At 36.7% G+C, this 14,784-nt stretch overlaps 1 protein-coding gene across 1 annotated transcript in view; it reads right to left on the bottom strand.

The window, feature by feature from the left end:
- LOC127622307 (vacuolar protein sorting-associated protein VTA1 homolog) overlaps positions 1 to 14,784 on the bottom strand; it is a 36,330-nt gene that overhangs the window by 8,283 nt on the left and 13,263 nt on the right. The window contains exons 2-5 of the mRNA XM_052096372.1: positions 14,166 to 14,260; positions 10,651 to 10,778; positions 7,448 to 7,523; positions 5,243 to 5,354 (exon numbers count right to left, since the gene is read on the bottom strand). Coding sequence (XP_051952332.1) covers positions 5,243 to 5,354; positions 7,448 to 7,523; positions 10,651 to 10,778; positions 14,166 to 14,260 — 411 coding nt within the window. The remainder of the gene's footprint in view (positions 1 to 5,242; positions 5,355 to 7,447; positions 7,524 to 10,650; positions 10,779 to 14,165; positions 14,261 to 14,784) is intronic.

Below are 14,784 nucleotides of genomic sequence, written 5' to 3' on the forward strand. Positions count from 1 at the left end.
TTGTTGGAATAAGGTACATTAAACATTCTTATTTTCACAGGGATCTTGTTCACAGGCTGAATGTGATTATATACATAAATAAAATATGTTTTTAGGCAGAGTGTTAGCCTCAGTCACCATTCACAATTATTGTATGAAAAAAGATGCAATGGAAGTGAACGGTGAGAGACTAACATTCAGCCTAACAACTTTTGTGTTTCACAGAAGAAAGAAAGGTTTGGATCAAAATGAGATTGAGTTATTTGTGAAAAAGAAAAAAGAAATTGGGGTGACTTTTCCTTTAATTGCTGAGGACAGGACCCGATGCGAGCATGACCTCAAAAGGTCTGGTGTGAGTTACACAGCATATAGACATTTTGGCTTATTATTATTATTTCTTCTAAGGGACCTCCTTGGAAAAGTCTGTTTGATGGACATATGGAAAGAGACAGATGCTGTGATAAGTTGCTTGAATTCATCAAGGCAAAAGGAATGATATCAGTTTTCTCTTGGCAATGTTGCATCAGTCGGAATTACCAAGCATGAGGTCACCGCTTAACAAGAGGGGCCCAGCTGCTAGATGTAAAGCTGAAGAAAACATTGTAGATACCACAAAACAAGACAGGACTCTAGACTGCGAATAAAATGGTCGCAAATGCGACCAAAAATAACTGATTGCGACAATAATTTAAAATCTAGTCGCCGTTGGCGACAGTCGGGTTGTGCGAGTTCATATGCGGTTTCATCAGATATTATATTGTGAGTTACTGAATACATCTTTAGAGCACCACCAGCGTGTCTCGCACCGCTTTTCACCTGTTCTGTTTCTGACAAGCTCGCTGTACCACATGCATAAAAAAAAAACAGTGTGAGAGAGTTGAGAACAAAGGACTCTTTTGAACAGCTACCTCTGGTTTCGGACGCAGCCAGGGTTTCAACTCAGGAGCTCAGGTTAGCAGTTTGAATCAGATTCTTTTTCTCAGCGAATCAGCCATCAGTGAACTCAGAACTGGGAGGGCAGACATTTTAAAATAAGAGTCTCATGTGTATTATGGGCTTCTTTATAATTAAAAGTCCCATATTGTGAACCTCTTTTTTTTCTTCTTCTGGTAATTATATATTGGGATTGGCGTAGCACAATAAACTGCATCTGGGATTTCATTAAATTTACACTCTTGTAGTCTCTGGGTCATCTGGTAACAGTAAAGAAAGACTAAGGCAATATTGTAAAACAATTAAATATATATATATATATATATATTAGGGGTGTGTGCCATTTCGGCTCATCTGCGGCACGTCTTTCCCCGGTGATTTCAGCATAAATTATTATATGTCGATGTATTACCAGTATATGGCACTCGTGTCAAGTGATGTCTGCAAACAGTGCCTGTTTTGTAAAAGTTTTTTGACCACTGCTGTTGTAATTGTCTGGAAAAAGAAAATGTTTCCAGACAGGAGACCTGAATAACGCAGGGGGCCTCTCTACCAGTGGCTCTTTTTCTCACTTTTTCTCATTCTCACTTGCCATTTTCAAACACACACAATGCTTGCAGAACAGTGATGTCATCAAGTTGACCCACGTGAAACACAGCTGGAGCGTAAGCATTTACAGGTGCATTAGCGGATGTTTAAACTGTGCGTGTCTATTTGACGCTTTATTTCTTACTTTGTGCTCCAGATGCATCATTCAAATTTGTGCAAACATTCATTGATGCTCAAAAAGACAACACACTACTATATGCATATTATTATTTATGTAATTATCTTTAATGTAGATTCTAAAGAGCAGTACTAAATAAAATAAAAAACTTTTATCTCATATTTGTATAAATTATGAAAGGGGTGAGAACATTTATGAGACAAAAGGGAATGCAAACATATCTTCTCAAATATGTATACTGTTTAAACCTCCTATTAATGGGTTATAAGCTGTCTTTTCTTACGCTTTCTATCTAAATCAATCAATTCTGTGATTTGGTGACCAAAATAAGCTCATGGCTCCCAAGTAATGTTTTTTGGTCTGGAGCCCTGCAAGACTTGCTTCATGAGTTGTAACAAGAGTTAAATGTAAAATACTAGAGGTTTAAACATTTGTACGGAACTAAAATCATGGATTATACAGACAGGATTAAGTAAGTATATCACATACTAAAGACACACACTATGCATGTGTGTGTATGTCCCAAAGGAGTCTACATGACTTCATCACTGACATGAGCAGGTCAGGTCAAAAGCAGCACACCCAGCAGATGTGGAGAGAGAGTGATCTAACTGGACCTTGCCGCAAAGCACTGTTGTCTCACACATGCACAAGAACAATCTTTCACTCTTAAAAAGGAACCTTCAAAAATACAAGAAGCTGTGGTCAAACATTAACATCTTTGATATAATTTCTAAACAACCTTTTACTATGCTGGGACTAAACAGGAACCATATAGTTGGCAATTTTATGAAGCAAAGAGATTAAAGCTGAAGTGTATAATTTCTGCGCCACTAGCATCACCTAACGGTTTTGATTAAAAAAAGAAAACAAAAGGGGGAACACCCTAAACTGATGGAATTTCTTAAGCCAATGTTGTGGTGTCAGGTTGGTTGTGATGCTCAAACCACAGAACCACAGAGTTTACACTTTTTTTTGGGACATTAACCTACAAATGGTTTACATAGATCTGCCTTTGCACATTAAGCTTGGATAGGTGAAAGCATTTTAACATAGAACAAATTATATTAAAATTAAGGGTTCACCTTTTATTTGATTAACTGCAATATAAATTTCAAAAGGGTCATTATAGTTCCCAATTTTAATACACTACTTTATACAGTAAATATGCAAAATGCATGGCCATGTACCATGTCGGGTGAGTATATATTTCTAAATAAGGATTGCAGAGAAAGGCTTTTAAAATTGCCATTGTATAAACATTCTCTTCAGGAGGATGAAATAAACTTTTCCTTTCCAAACATGTAAATCCAAAGCTTGGCTTATGTTGGACTCAATTCAACTCAATAGAGAATGAACCAGTTAACTAAAGCCTATTATAATTTTCTAATATAGTGGAATGTAAAAAAACAAACCAAGTAATGAGTTTTGCAGGCACTAACAACTATTTACATGTTCCCTGAATTTATTACATTACTCTAATTTGAATTACTCTTTTTTTTCCTCTAGTCAAAAAGTTCTAGGTTTACAGGGATTCCACAATTACATATTTGCTGCGAGAGATATAATTCAACAAGCACAATATTATGCTGGAAGGTACCTCATTCCTTCAATTCTTTCAGATTCATTAGGAAGAAAATAATGTAGCAGGTTTCTTATTCACAAGTTTATTAAAAGACCAACAGCAACAATTCTGGTTTGCTGGCATTCTTTTTCCAGCCTTCAAGCAAATCTATTTAGGTACTGCTGGCACAGCCGAACATAAATATCTAAGTTGGTGTTATATTAAATGAGCTAAAAGGGATAGAGTTCACCCAAAAATGAAAATTCTCTCATCATTTGCTCACCCTAATGCCATCTTAGATGTATATGACTTTCTTCTGCTGAACACCAACAAAGATTTTTGGTGTTCAACAAAGGTCTACATGATGTAAGTGTATGGCGAGCAGGACTTTGAAGCTCCAAATTGGAGATAAAGTCAGTATAACAGTAATCCGTATGACTCAAGAGGCTTAATCAATGTCTTCTGAAGCAATCCAGTTGGGTTTGGGTGAGAACAGACCAAAATAGAACTCCTTTTTCACTGTACATCATGTCATTGCAGTCTCTATGCATGATCATGATTTCAAGCTCTTTTACGCTTCCTAGTGCTTGACGCATGCGCAGAGTGCTAGATGGCGCTATAGGAAGCGTAATCGAGCTTAAAATCACTGCCAAGGAGACTGCTGTCAAGATGTACAGTAAAAAAGTAGTTATATTTCGGTCTGTTCTCAGCCAAAACCAACTGGATCACTTCAGAAGACATTAATTAAGCCAATGGAGTCTGATGGATTATGTTTATGTTGACTTTTGGAGCTCCAAAGGCCTGATCACCATTCACTTGCATTGTGTGAACCAGCAGAGCAGAGATATTCTTCATTTGTGTTCTGCTGAACAAAGTAAGTTATACACATCTTAAATGGCATTAATGTGAGTAAATGATGAGAGAGTTTCCATTTGTAGGTGAACTAACCCTTTAATATGTGATCAGAATGTGATTAGAAACAGACTGGTGTGCAACAGTATAATTTAAATGGTCAAGTATATCAGAGCCATGAAAGACAGGTTTGAGCTCATGATCTAATGATAAAAAGGCAAACATCAGTAAAACTATCTCGTTTAAACCGGTGTCATTTACAAACATCACAAAACTAGCAAAAAGTTCTTCGCTCTAAGTCTTCCTCTAAAGCACATCCTCTATCAGCCTGGATCTAGATTCTGTTTCTTTGAAGTAGGCCGTGTAAACTGGAAGCGATCAGTAGATTGCTGCTCGTTGGACCCAAGCGACTGCGATAAAGCACCTTCAAATTAAAAGAGCTTCACGTGTGCTATAAGTAAATGACATATTCACTATATATTGTACTTTCAATTAGTTTGACTTCTTGTGAGAAAATGTGCACATGCCATCCGTGGGTGCTGGACTACTGTGTGCACTGATGTTATTTCCTTCTTCCTAATGTATTAAACATTTTTGTGCAAACAATTACTAAAATGGGAAGACTAAACAGAAGACAGTAGAAACTGCTATCTACCATCTAAAACACAAAATCGTAATTTTTACTAAATTAAAGTTTTGTTTGCAATTTTGAGAAATTATAACGCTATATAAAAGTTCATTCATTTTTTTGTAAATGTATTTATATATAATTTACTGTTATATTAAATTGATATGTAATAATTAGACCTATCGGTCACCCAGCTCTCATTTTGATCAAACTCTACTTTATGAAACAACCTTCTGTCTCCTAATGACAATCCTTATACATAAAATAGTTAAGTCATCCAACTGAAGACAATTTTCACACTATTACAGGGGGTGGCAACTCTGCTCTTTAGTGATTATTTTCACAATCACAGACTGGATCAGTCTGTACTGGCTCACAGTGGGAGGTTCACCGGACAAGGCGGTGATCTCCTGCATTCTTGTCAACATTGATAAGGCAAACAATGTGCTAACATTTACTCACATTGAGGAAGCCACTCAGTGATCTAGGAGGAAAGCCCTGACTAGTGTGTAGTGTGTTAATGCGAGTCACAGGACCATTTTGATAAATCAGTGCTTACCATATGCTTCCTCTTCCATTCCAATCGGACCAGCCTGTGGAGTCTCACCATTCTTCAGGCAGTTGTGGATGTAAGCTGCCTTCCACTTTGCATACTTTGTTTGCTGGATATTCTGAAAAGGATAAAAAGGGAAGGGGAGTAAATAAGTGAATCATTAAGATAATAAATGCTCAAACAATGAAATTTCCCAGCCACCAATAAGCAGATTTGACCTGGATAAAACTTGAGGGATGAATGATTCACTCTAGATTCAAGATTCATTCTCTAATGAATGTGAGTTTAGTAACTGGTATGATCCTAATTGCTGCCAAATAAAGCAATTCATGACAAGCTGGACAATTTCCTGATTTTACCATGGTTAATGGCTCTAATTACGCATGACACAAAGCTTTCCTTAAGCATGATATAACAACTTTAACACACAGAATTTTGTGATTTATTTTGTATTTTTTACAGTGACAACAGTAATATGATAAAAGTAAATAAATAACTTTTGATGGAGAGCATGCGAGTCGGTCTCCATCACAGGATTTTAATGTGTCTAAATGACTTGTTTCTTGTTTTACTCGCAATTTACAATATTTATTGGGGTTTTATCATGCAAATGTTTTATCCATCCTATTGTATATGCTAAATCTCATTTTGAGGTGAGGGTTAATTTAATATTAAAATAATGGTTCCAATTAGTTTGTGGTGGGAAAATCATGCATTTAAGCCAGCTGCCACTAAAGGGAAGGAAAGAAGATGGATGACAAGCATTTGAAGCGCATGGGACAAGGTTGCTAGCACTACTTGAGTGCAACAAAACTCTGGCCCCTAATGTTTAGGGAGGGGAGTAGGTACTGGCTTTTAGTACCTAAAACAGGTCTAGTTTATGGTCTTTTTAAAAATGTAACCTTGGTTCTATGTTAGCTTTTAAACAATTATTTATTTGCACATCGTTCACCTCCTCCAAAATAAAATTATCTTTGGAACACCATTCCTGCTTCCTGGTGTGATCTCTCCTTGTGACTGCCTTAATCCTGATCACATAACTAGATTACTAATAATCCCAATAAAAAATAAATACATTTCTGCCAAGAAATCTAATACAATATCTATTGGTGACATTTTAGATATATGTAGATTTTGGCAACTTTCTATATAATTCAACTTGCGGTCACAGGTGAGCATTAATCAGCTGTTTTACAACGGCTTTAAACATGGATCGTGCAATCAAATTTATTTATATGTTTATTTATAAGTCCTGTCATTGTAATTATGGACATTATTTATATAAAGTGTTGTGGTTTAAACAAGTATTAAGGGTTTAAAAAAGGTATAATGACCTCAAGAGTTTATCACATTTATTTTCACCCGTTTAAAGTGTGCTGAAATATGTAATTACACCACCGACACATGTCCATTAAAAGGGTCTTGCAGGCTCTTGAATCCCTTTTATATCAACTTCTACTTTTACATACATCAGAGTTGAGCACATTTAAGTCTAGTTCTAAAAAGTTCCCTTTTATACATGTAATCCAATATGGCACGACTCCTTGTGGCATTGTTGGAAAGAAACAGCACTGTAATGGATGGAGATTCTGAGAGCTCACTGAATGGGTTAGTGTTACACAGAGAAGGCGCACTGTTGAAGCAGTCAATCCAATGAGCTCTCTACAGTAGGAAAATGTCTGGCCCTTAGGGAGCGTATAACACTCAATGAAACATTGTCCATCTTCGGACACAGGTCACTTCCCCTCTGTATAAAAGACATCTGCAACCAGTGGAGATGGCCTAATAGGCAAACTGGAAATAGAGTATCCAAGACAGATTCAACTGGTGGATTACTAACACTTTCCAGGCACAAGTTTGCCAAGAATCGGCACTCTCAAAACCTCTGTGTACACTGAGAGTGCTGAGGCGTTGTCGATCCTTGGGCTCTGCTTTATACTTTCCCAGTAATTTCCATGTTTTTGCAGCAGTTTTCAGATTTGAACATGACTTATGACGTATTTGATTCCATTAGACATTTTTACGTTCTGCTAAATTAGGCGAGCTAGTGACTCTGCCATCAGAAACAGGGGGACTGTGTCAAAGAACACAGCTCAGACCCACATCTAACTTCAACCTTCAACACAAAGCGTTGTCAAACTAGTCTTGACTTAAAAATACAGGCCTATCCACTTCATAATGTAGGGGATGAGAAACCCCATAGTGACTCACCTCTTCAGATAATTCGCCAAAGACACTCAACACATCAAACAGGAGGCTTGCAGTGTAGAAGGACTTGATCATATTCCTGAGATCAAATTACACATTAAACTGTTAATACAGCAACGCAAACATGCAGCAAGTTTATGGAAGTACTTCTGATCTCTTATATTATACTTAATAGTTTTATGTCTAATACATAAGAAGTGTGAAACTTACAACATATGGGAATTACATACTAACCAATTTCCTACATAGCTGTACTAGATAATTGTATTACTACATAAAAAGATTATTTAAACTCAAAATCAATATTTGATGTAAATGTATTGTTTAATATGTAGCTGTAATGTGCAGTCAGCCTGCCAATCTGTGTGATATGAAGAACCCTCCGTTCATGTTGTTTTTTTGTTTTTCTTTAATTGTTCTGATAATGACCAGTACACACTGTATATTACCCGTTTCCCAAACCTATTCATGTCAGATATTAAGTCATTGGTAGATACATGACAGGCCCCCATATTTTGTTAAAAAGTACTTCTGAGAAGAACATCAAACATTTACAGTACCTACTAGTATAACAATGCAGCATCTTGATCAATATCAATTTCTAAGAATTCCATAAATCTGAATGATGAGATATATTCAGAATTTCAGACATACTATTTTGATAATAAATGACACAAAAAATAAAACCAGGAGGGTGTGTTATTTGTCTGAGAAGCAGGGAACCACTGAACACAAGAAACACAATAGAGAGTCACCTTCCCAGAAATGTCATTAATTAAATAACATAACATACACACACACACACACACACATAAAAAGATACTTGACACAGTCTTGTTTATACAGGTTCAGTTTCATGGTTGCTTTCTTGTTTCGGAATGGAATATCAATGTAGTCATCTTCTCGTAATCCTGACTAGCAATCCATCTTTTTTAAGCTTTTTCGGTTTCAAAATGTGGGTTTATTTGTATACGCATGGTACCACTAAACACACCGCTTTGATAATGTCTTCAAAATATTGCTTTTGCTATTGTCCCCAAACTTAAGCTTTCTTCCTTAAATATAAAATATCTAAAAGACAAGTTTACTTAAATTTCCCATAGGTACTTATGCAATGATCCTGAAAGTCAGGTGTGGTGTCATTCTCATACAGCAGCTCCCTGTTACCATCCAGGGAGCGATTAATCAAAGTCGAACTTCATTCAATACCCAGTTTAAATTAAAGGCTGGAAAGTCAAAGTCTATACTGCAATCAAACACACCAAGGCTCTGGTTCAAACTGCTTAAAATAAATATACTTGGTAGAACTGTGTGTCCAACTATTTCATACTATGTGTAGTCTTAGCTTTGGACAACATACTCACAGAGTGCCTACAGTTTGTTTACTGACTGAGTAATTATACAGCAGACAAAAATGACACGTGCTGGATGAAATCTGCAGTTCCAATCTGGCTGGAACTACGCAAAACTATTTTAGGCACTTGTTATCAAGTGAACTAGATATCCACAAGCTGAACAGTACAGTATATTCCATTTTTTTCTTAAGTTATGTCTATTAAATCAGGCTACGTGAGACTATACTTCGCCCTTATATTGCACACAAATTTAGAACTTAGTCGTTTATTTAAAGCTATTTTCCTTAGTACATTATTATATTTATTCAATGTTGAGGTTTCAATCTCAAGCACCCTGCTCATGTCAGAACAATTGCTGACAATACTGGCATTGCCTCTTCGGAATGATGACAAATAGCGCAAAATTGTTTTGAAAGAAAAATTGCAAGGAAAAGATTCTTTCACCTTTTGCATTGTTTGAGCAAACTCTAAATATGTGAATACATAATAAAGAGTGACCCATGGCAGGTGAGTGTTTGCAGGTCTGACAGCTTCCCAGGCTAAGATACATCTTCACTCTAAACCTAATCTGCAGGAAGTTGACAAAGAGCATAAGGGTAAATGTGGTATATAATGTGACATTTTTTTTCCAAGACTTTGCTTTTAAAGTGTCTTTTGAGATCTCAAGTTTCTTCTTGCATCAACATAACACTTTGGGGCATATTTTTTGCATAGTATTTAAATACAAAGTCCTACCTCTAAGCAGGCACAATCAGTGCTGAAATAGTACTTAGTGCAAACACACCTTTTATATGTAAATTAGGCACATTATAGATTGCAATTTAATTACAAAACTCTGGGCTATTTACCTGGTGTAATTAACATCACATTAAAACCACTGAAAGAAAGCAGATGGCAAAGTTAATTTTCTTTAAAAGAAAATCTTAAATATATCATGACTGCATAATTTGACAAATAATGATCAAATGATGGAGAAGAGCATTATAACTTGGAATACATTCATAGGCATAGTGAAGTTAAGCATGCTTTGGCTATTTTAAAGAGATTATTGTGGTGCCAGAAAAACAGTATTAGGTTGATGCTGTACTGTCCCCGCAGACTGTTAAATTACATTGGTCTGCAGCATCCTCCTCAATATAGCACTCAGAACCGGCCAACAAGATCTAATCTGCATTGTGCAAATAGAGTTTATCAGTTTTTTTTAGCACGTTTGCACCATTGCCTAAGCAGACAATTAATTACATGAATTAAACCACAATGACGTGTTTGCATTGAGAACAAAGACAGATGTTGTCGTACGTCTACGACAACATCCTGAATTGTATTTTTCTGAGATTTTATCACTTCTAGGGGAATGTTTTATTAATGATTACCCAGACACAGGTATCCTTGTATCTCACCGCAACCAAAGTAACAATCACTTAAAATACCTTTGGGAAGTGCCAGTCCTTATGACCTGAAGCATGAGCCACTGCCAACTATTGAGCTCCAAGACCCTTTACCAGCCATGCGCTGGTTAAGACGTCACTGTTCACAACAGCTTCATTATACTGCCGTAACCTGTAATGCTACACCTGGCTAATCCATGCCGTCTCACTCCCAGGCAACTGTCCTTTACAGAGCCAGCTTTGTTGCTAATTTTAGCCGCTACTCACTCTCTGTATATGCAAAGGTAACTGTGGGAATATTTTGTGTCATGGTTCATTGAGAGGAAACGGTAATCAAGGCCCATATATTCAAACACCCCACAAATTCGGTTGAAATGAACATTTCTAAAAGTCTACTGCAGTCCAAGAGTATGGAAAGGCAGAGGGTCAACTTGTCCCAAAGTCAACCCAGACCCTGGCTTACTTGTGGAAACGTCCCGATCGATCTTCATTGTCTGCATAGAGGAACATTTTCACAGCGTAATTCTCAACATGGGCATTGCCAACTACTTCTTGGGAGATGGATTCGTTGTCACTGAGCTCCTTCTTCATCTGAAATAAAGAACAAAATCACTAAAACACTAGTTCTCTGTATGTGGCACTGACATTAATTGCAATCAAATGTAATGTACTATAAAACTTGAGTAGTGCAAGTTGACAACTCAGAATCAAAATAGTATGGCTCAGCATAACAAACAACTGTTACTTTAAGCATGAGCAATAAAGAGTGTTTGCTGCACCATTTGTGACAAATTCTAGATGATTATTCTGTAAAGCTCTGGTTTCCATGGCGTGACTCATTAATTCCTGGGATGCATCAGCCACTTTGATTCCACTCCAGAACCCTAATGTAATTAATATCGTGTCGCAAAAGAAAGTCCTCTGGAGAGTCACCCATGCACAATCAGTGGAATCATTCATCCAGCTATTATTATGATCCTTTCGGTACAAGTAAAAAAAATCTGAAACATTATTATTAATTGAAAACTATTAAAATCCAACAGTCAATCAATTTGTAACGGTGTACGGATATGCACTAAAGTAGGCTGTTGTTGTCCTCACCTCCAACAATACTGAGCACACCACCATACTAAATATATGTCTATTTGTTTTCCTGTGGGTTGTATGCTGGCTTGCATTACCAAAGTTTGAAACAAAACCAGTCTTCATGGGCTTCATACTTTTCCATGTTGGTACATTGACAATCAATGTGCTGTGGCTTCATTTTAAATACATTTTAAACTATGATTATACAAATATAACCAAGATTGTTCTAAAAGCAATATTTGGGGTGGTCTTGCATAAAAAAGTGTAACTTTGTTGAAGCATCAATTGAAATGTGGTTGGATTTAGCACATTTGCAGCCCAAATCCTGACCTCTATCTGGGCAAACCATGCAACACAAACACATCAGAAAACCTGTCTTTTATTTAGAGCTTTGAAATGGCCAGCACCCAAACGGTGAAGTTTCGCCTAGTTGAGGGCCCCGGGTCCGGTCTTTCTCTCTGCAATGTTACAGTCTGCTAGAGAGCGTCAGGTTTCCTTGTAAAATCAGTAAAGCAAATACGACTGGTTATATTTCAACAGGTGGAAGCCGGGCGCCTGAATGGACTTACTGTTTGTGTTTTAATTAAACATTTTAACCTATTCCACGAAACAGCCCTGCAAGGCACAGTACATTGCTTGTGCTGTATCTCAAAAGAATATAAAAACATGATTCGGAAGGAAGTGTACAAACACAGTGCAAAGAGAAAGTGAGATTGAATGCTTTCGTTTGCCAGTGCAAAGTAAATCAAAGCCTTGAAACCAGATCTTGTCTGTGTACACTGACTACTTGGGGTTTGCTCAAAATCCACCTGAAAAAAAAAGGAAGACTGGAGTCATTTTAACACTGTAGACCAGTTTTACTAAAAGGAAGCTTGTTTTGTTAAGAAAAAATAGAAAAGGTAGTAAGTGTTATTTGGCAATGAGTCTTGCAAAGAAAGCATGACGGGTGAAGTGAACCTTATCACTAAAGTTCTGGTTTTTGCAAATATTTGGATTCTCTGTGCCAGAGTCTGTGCCACAAAGTACAATGATGTGAGAAAATGCATGGTAGCTGGGACAAGAGCAAAACCCATCAACCTTTATCAAAGCAAGAAACTACAGCTCCAATATAACAAGGGGGATTTAATGGGATAGTTCACTCAAAAATAAAAATTCAAAAATATTGTTCCAAAATAGGCAGACTGTTAGCCACAATCACCATTAACTTTCATTGCATCTTTTTTTTTTCTATACAACTAAAAAGTAAATGGTGACTGAGGTTGTGAGTCCCCAACATTCTGCCTAAAATCTCCTTTATGTTCCAGAGAAGAAAGTCACAAAGGTTTGGAAAAACATGAGGGTAAGTAAATATTAACTAACTTTAATGCTGATGAAAAAACTGTGAAAGTTTATTTTGTCTAAGTCTGTCTTGTTAAGTAAATAAGTGTAATCATAATGCTAATTAATTAAATGAAAAAGCATTGTCAAACCAGTAAACTCCTCTACACAAAAATAAATAACGATGCTCTAGCCCTCAACTTAATCTTAAAATATCTAAGGAATAGAATTAAAGGAATAGTTCACAGAGTAATGAAAATTGTCTCATTGTTCACTTACCCTGATGCTATTCCAAATGTGTATGACTGTCTTTCTTCAGCAGAACACAAATTAAGATTTTTAGAAGATGATAGATCTCTGTTAGGTCCTTATAATGGAAGTGCCAGCAATTTGAAAGTCCAAATGTAATCCATGTGACTCCAGTCGATCAATAAATGTCTTCTGAAGCAAATCGATAAGTTTGTGTAAAAAATTAAATCAATAATTAAAAAGTTCAATTCATGCCAGCAGCTGACACAAAGCATGACGCAATTGTGTCGGGGAGTTCACACGAGAATTCCGAAGCGGTGCTTGTATACAATAGAAGAACAAATGCCACGTGAAGTGTTCAGCCATTTTAAACAACATCGGAGCCCTGGATGGAAGCACTGATTTAAAGTTAAATTTTTTTTCATTATCAACTTGTTTCTTACATAAACCTATCGATTTGGAGTTGCATGGATTAATTTTATGCTGCCTAAATGTTATTTTTGGACCGTCAAAGTGCTTCGACCCAGGTACTTCCATTATAAGGACCTGACAGAGCTCTATCTTCTAAAAATCTTCATTTGTGTGCTGCTGAAGACAGTCATACACATCTGGGATGGCATCAGGGTACGTGAATAATGAGAGAATTTGAATTGTCAGGTGAACTACTCCTTTAAGTTTATTGTATAGTGCATTTACTGTGCATTGACATCTAATTGACAGATGGACAGTTCAGATCACTGTTAAGGAGCAGAGCATCATCTTTCAAAGCAGGTTCAATGGTGTTAAAAGAGAATTCAGTCCACTTTATGCTGTAGACCTTTTGACCGGATGTGCCCACCAGGATCTGGGTCTCCACAGGTTGTTGTTTCCTGTCTCTGTGACATTTAATGTACTGAGCGAAGGAGATAGTAAAAGTGAGCTGTGGAGCCTGCAGGGTCTCCACTCTCCTCTAATTGGTTCTGAAATGTCTGTACCAGTGCTTCGGCATAAAGCAAAGCTTATTCTGTAGCTTCCTGCTCCCCTTCTGAGGAGACCTATAAACTCAGCCTTTTGAACTGCAACGAGAATACGGTGCACTAGAACAAAGGGTCACTCACTTTATGGAAATTGCACAAAATAATACAAAACACAAAATAACTCAAAACAAGTCAAAGAAATCATTATGCATTAAAGTTAACGGTGAATACAAGTTCAAATAACATTATTTGGTTTCTATGAAGATTAAGAAATGTGACTTCTGAAAAGTATTTAGATCACATTATTTCATAAGAATGTATGAGTTTCAATTAAAATTTGATAAATTACACTCTTAAGGTCTTAACTTACCATTTCCAATTGATCCATTAATTTCACAAGAAACTTTCGGCACTCTGGAGTTTTGCTATCTAGCTTCATTCCCGTCTGCATGGCGTGAAGTCGACCTGAAACAATAATAAACCGTCATAAAGAAATAAGCTTAAAGGGAAAGTTCACCTAAAAATAAAAATGACTTTATCGTTTACTGATGTTTAGGACTTACTTTCTTCGGCTGAAAATAAAATCTAAGATTTTTTAAAAATGGTTCCACTCTGTAGGTCCATACAATGCAAGTGAACGGTGCCCATAAAAGTGATCCATAAGACTCCATTTGTTAAATCCATATCTTCAGAAGAGATATGATAGGTGTGGGTGAGAAACATTTCAATATTTAAGTCCTTTTTTACTCTGATTCTCCTCTTTCACATTATTGTATTTTTGGTGATTCGCATTATTTGTGCATATCGCCACCTGACTTAAATTTTTATCTATTTCTCACCCACACCTATCACACCACTTCTGAAGATATGGATTTAACCATTGGAGTCGTATGGATTACTTTAATGGTGCCTTAGTGCTTTCTGGAACTTCAAAGTTCTGGCCACCATTCACTTGCCATGTATGGACCTACAGAGTGGAGAAATTACTA

This window comes from Xyrauchen texanus, chromosome 28 (genome assembly GCF_025860055.1).
Source record: "Xyrauchen texanus isolate HMW12.3.18 chromosome 28, RBS_HiC_50CHRs, whole genome shotgun sequence".
Classification (NCBI taxonomy): Eukaryota; Metazoa; Chordata; class Actinopteri; order Cypriniformes; family Catostomidae; genus Xyrauchen; species Xyrauchen texanus.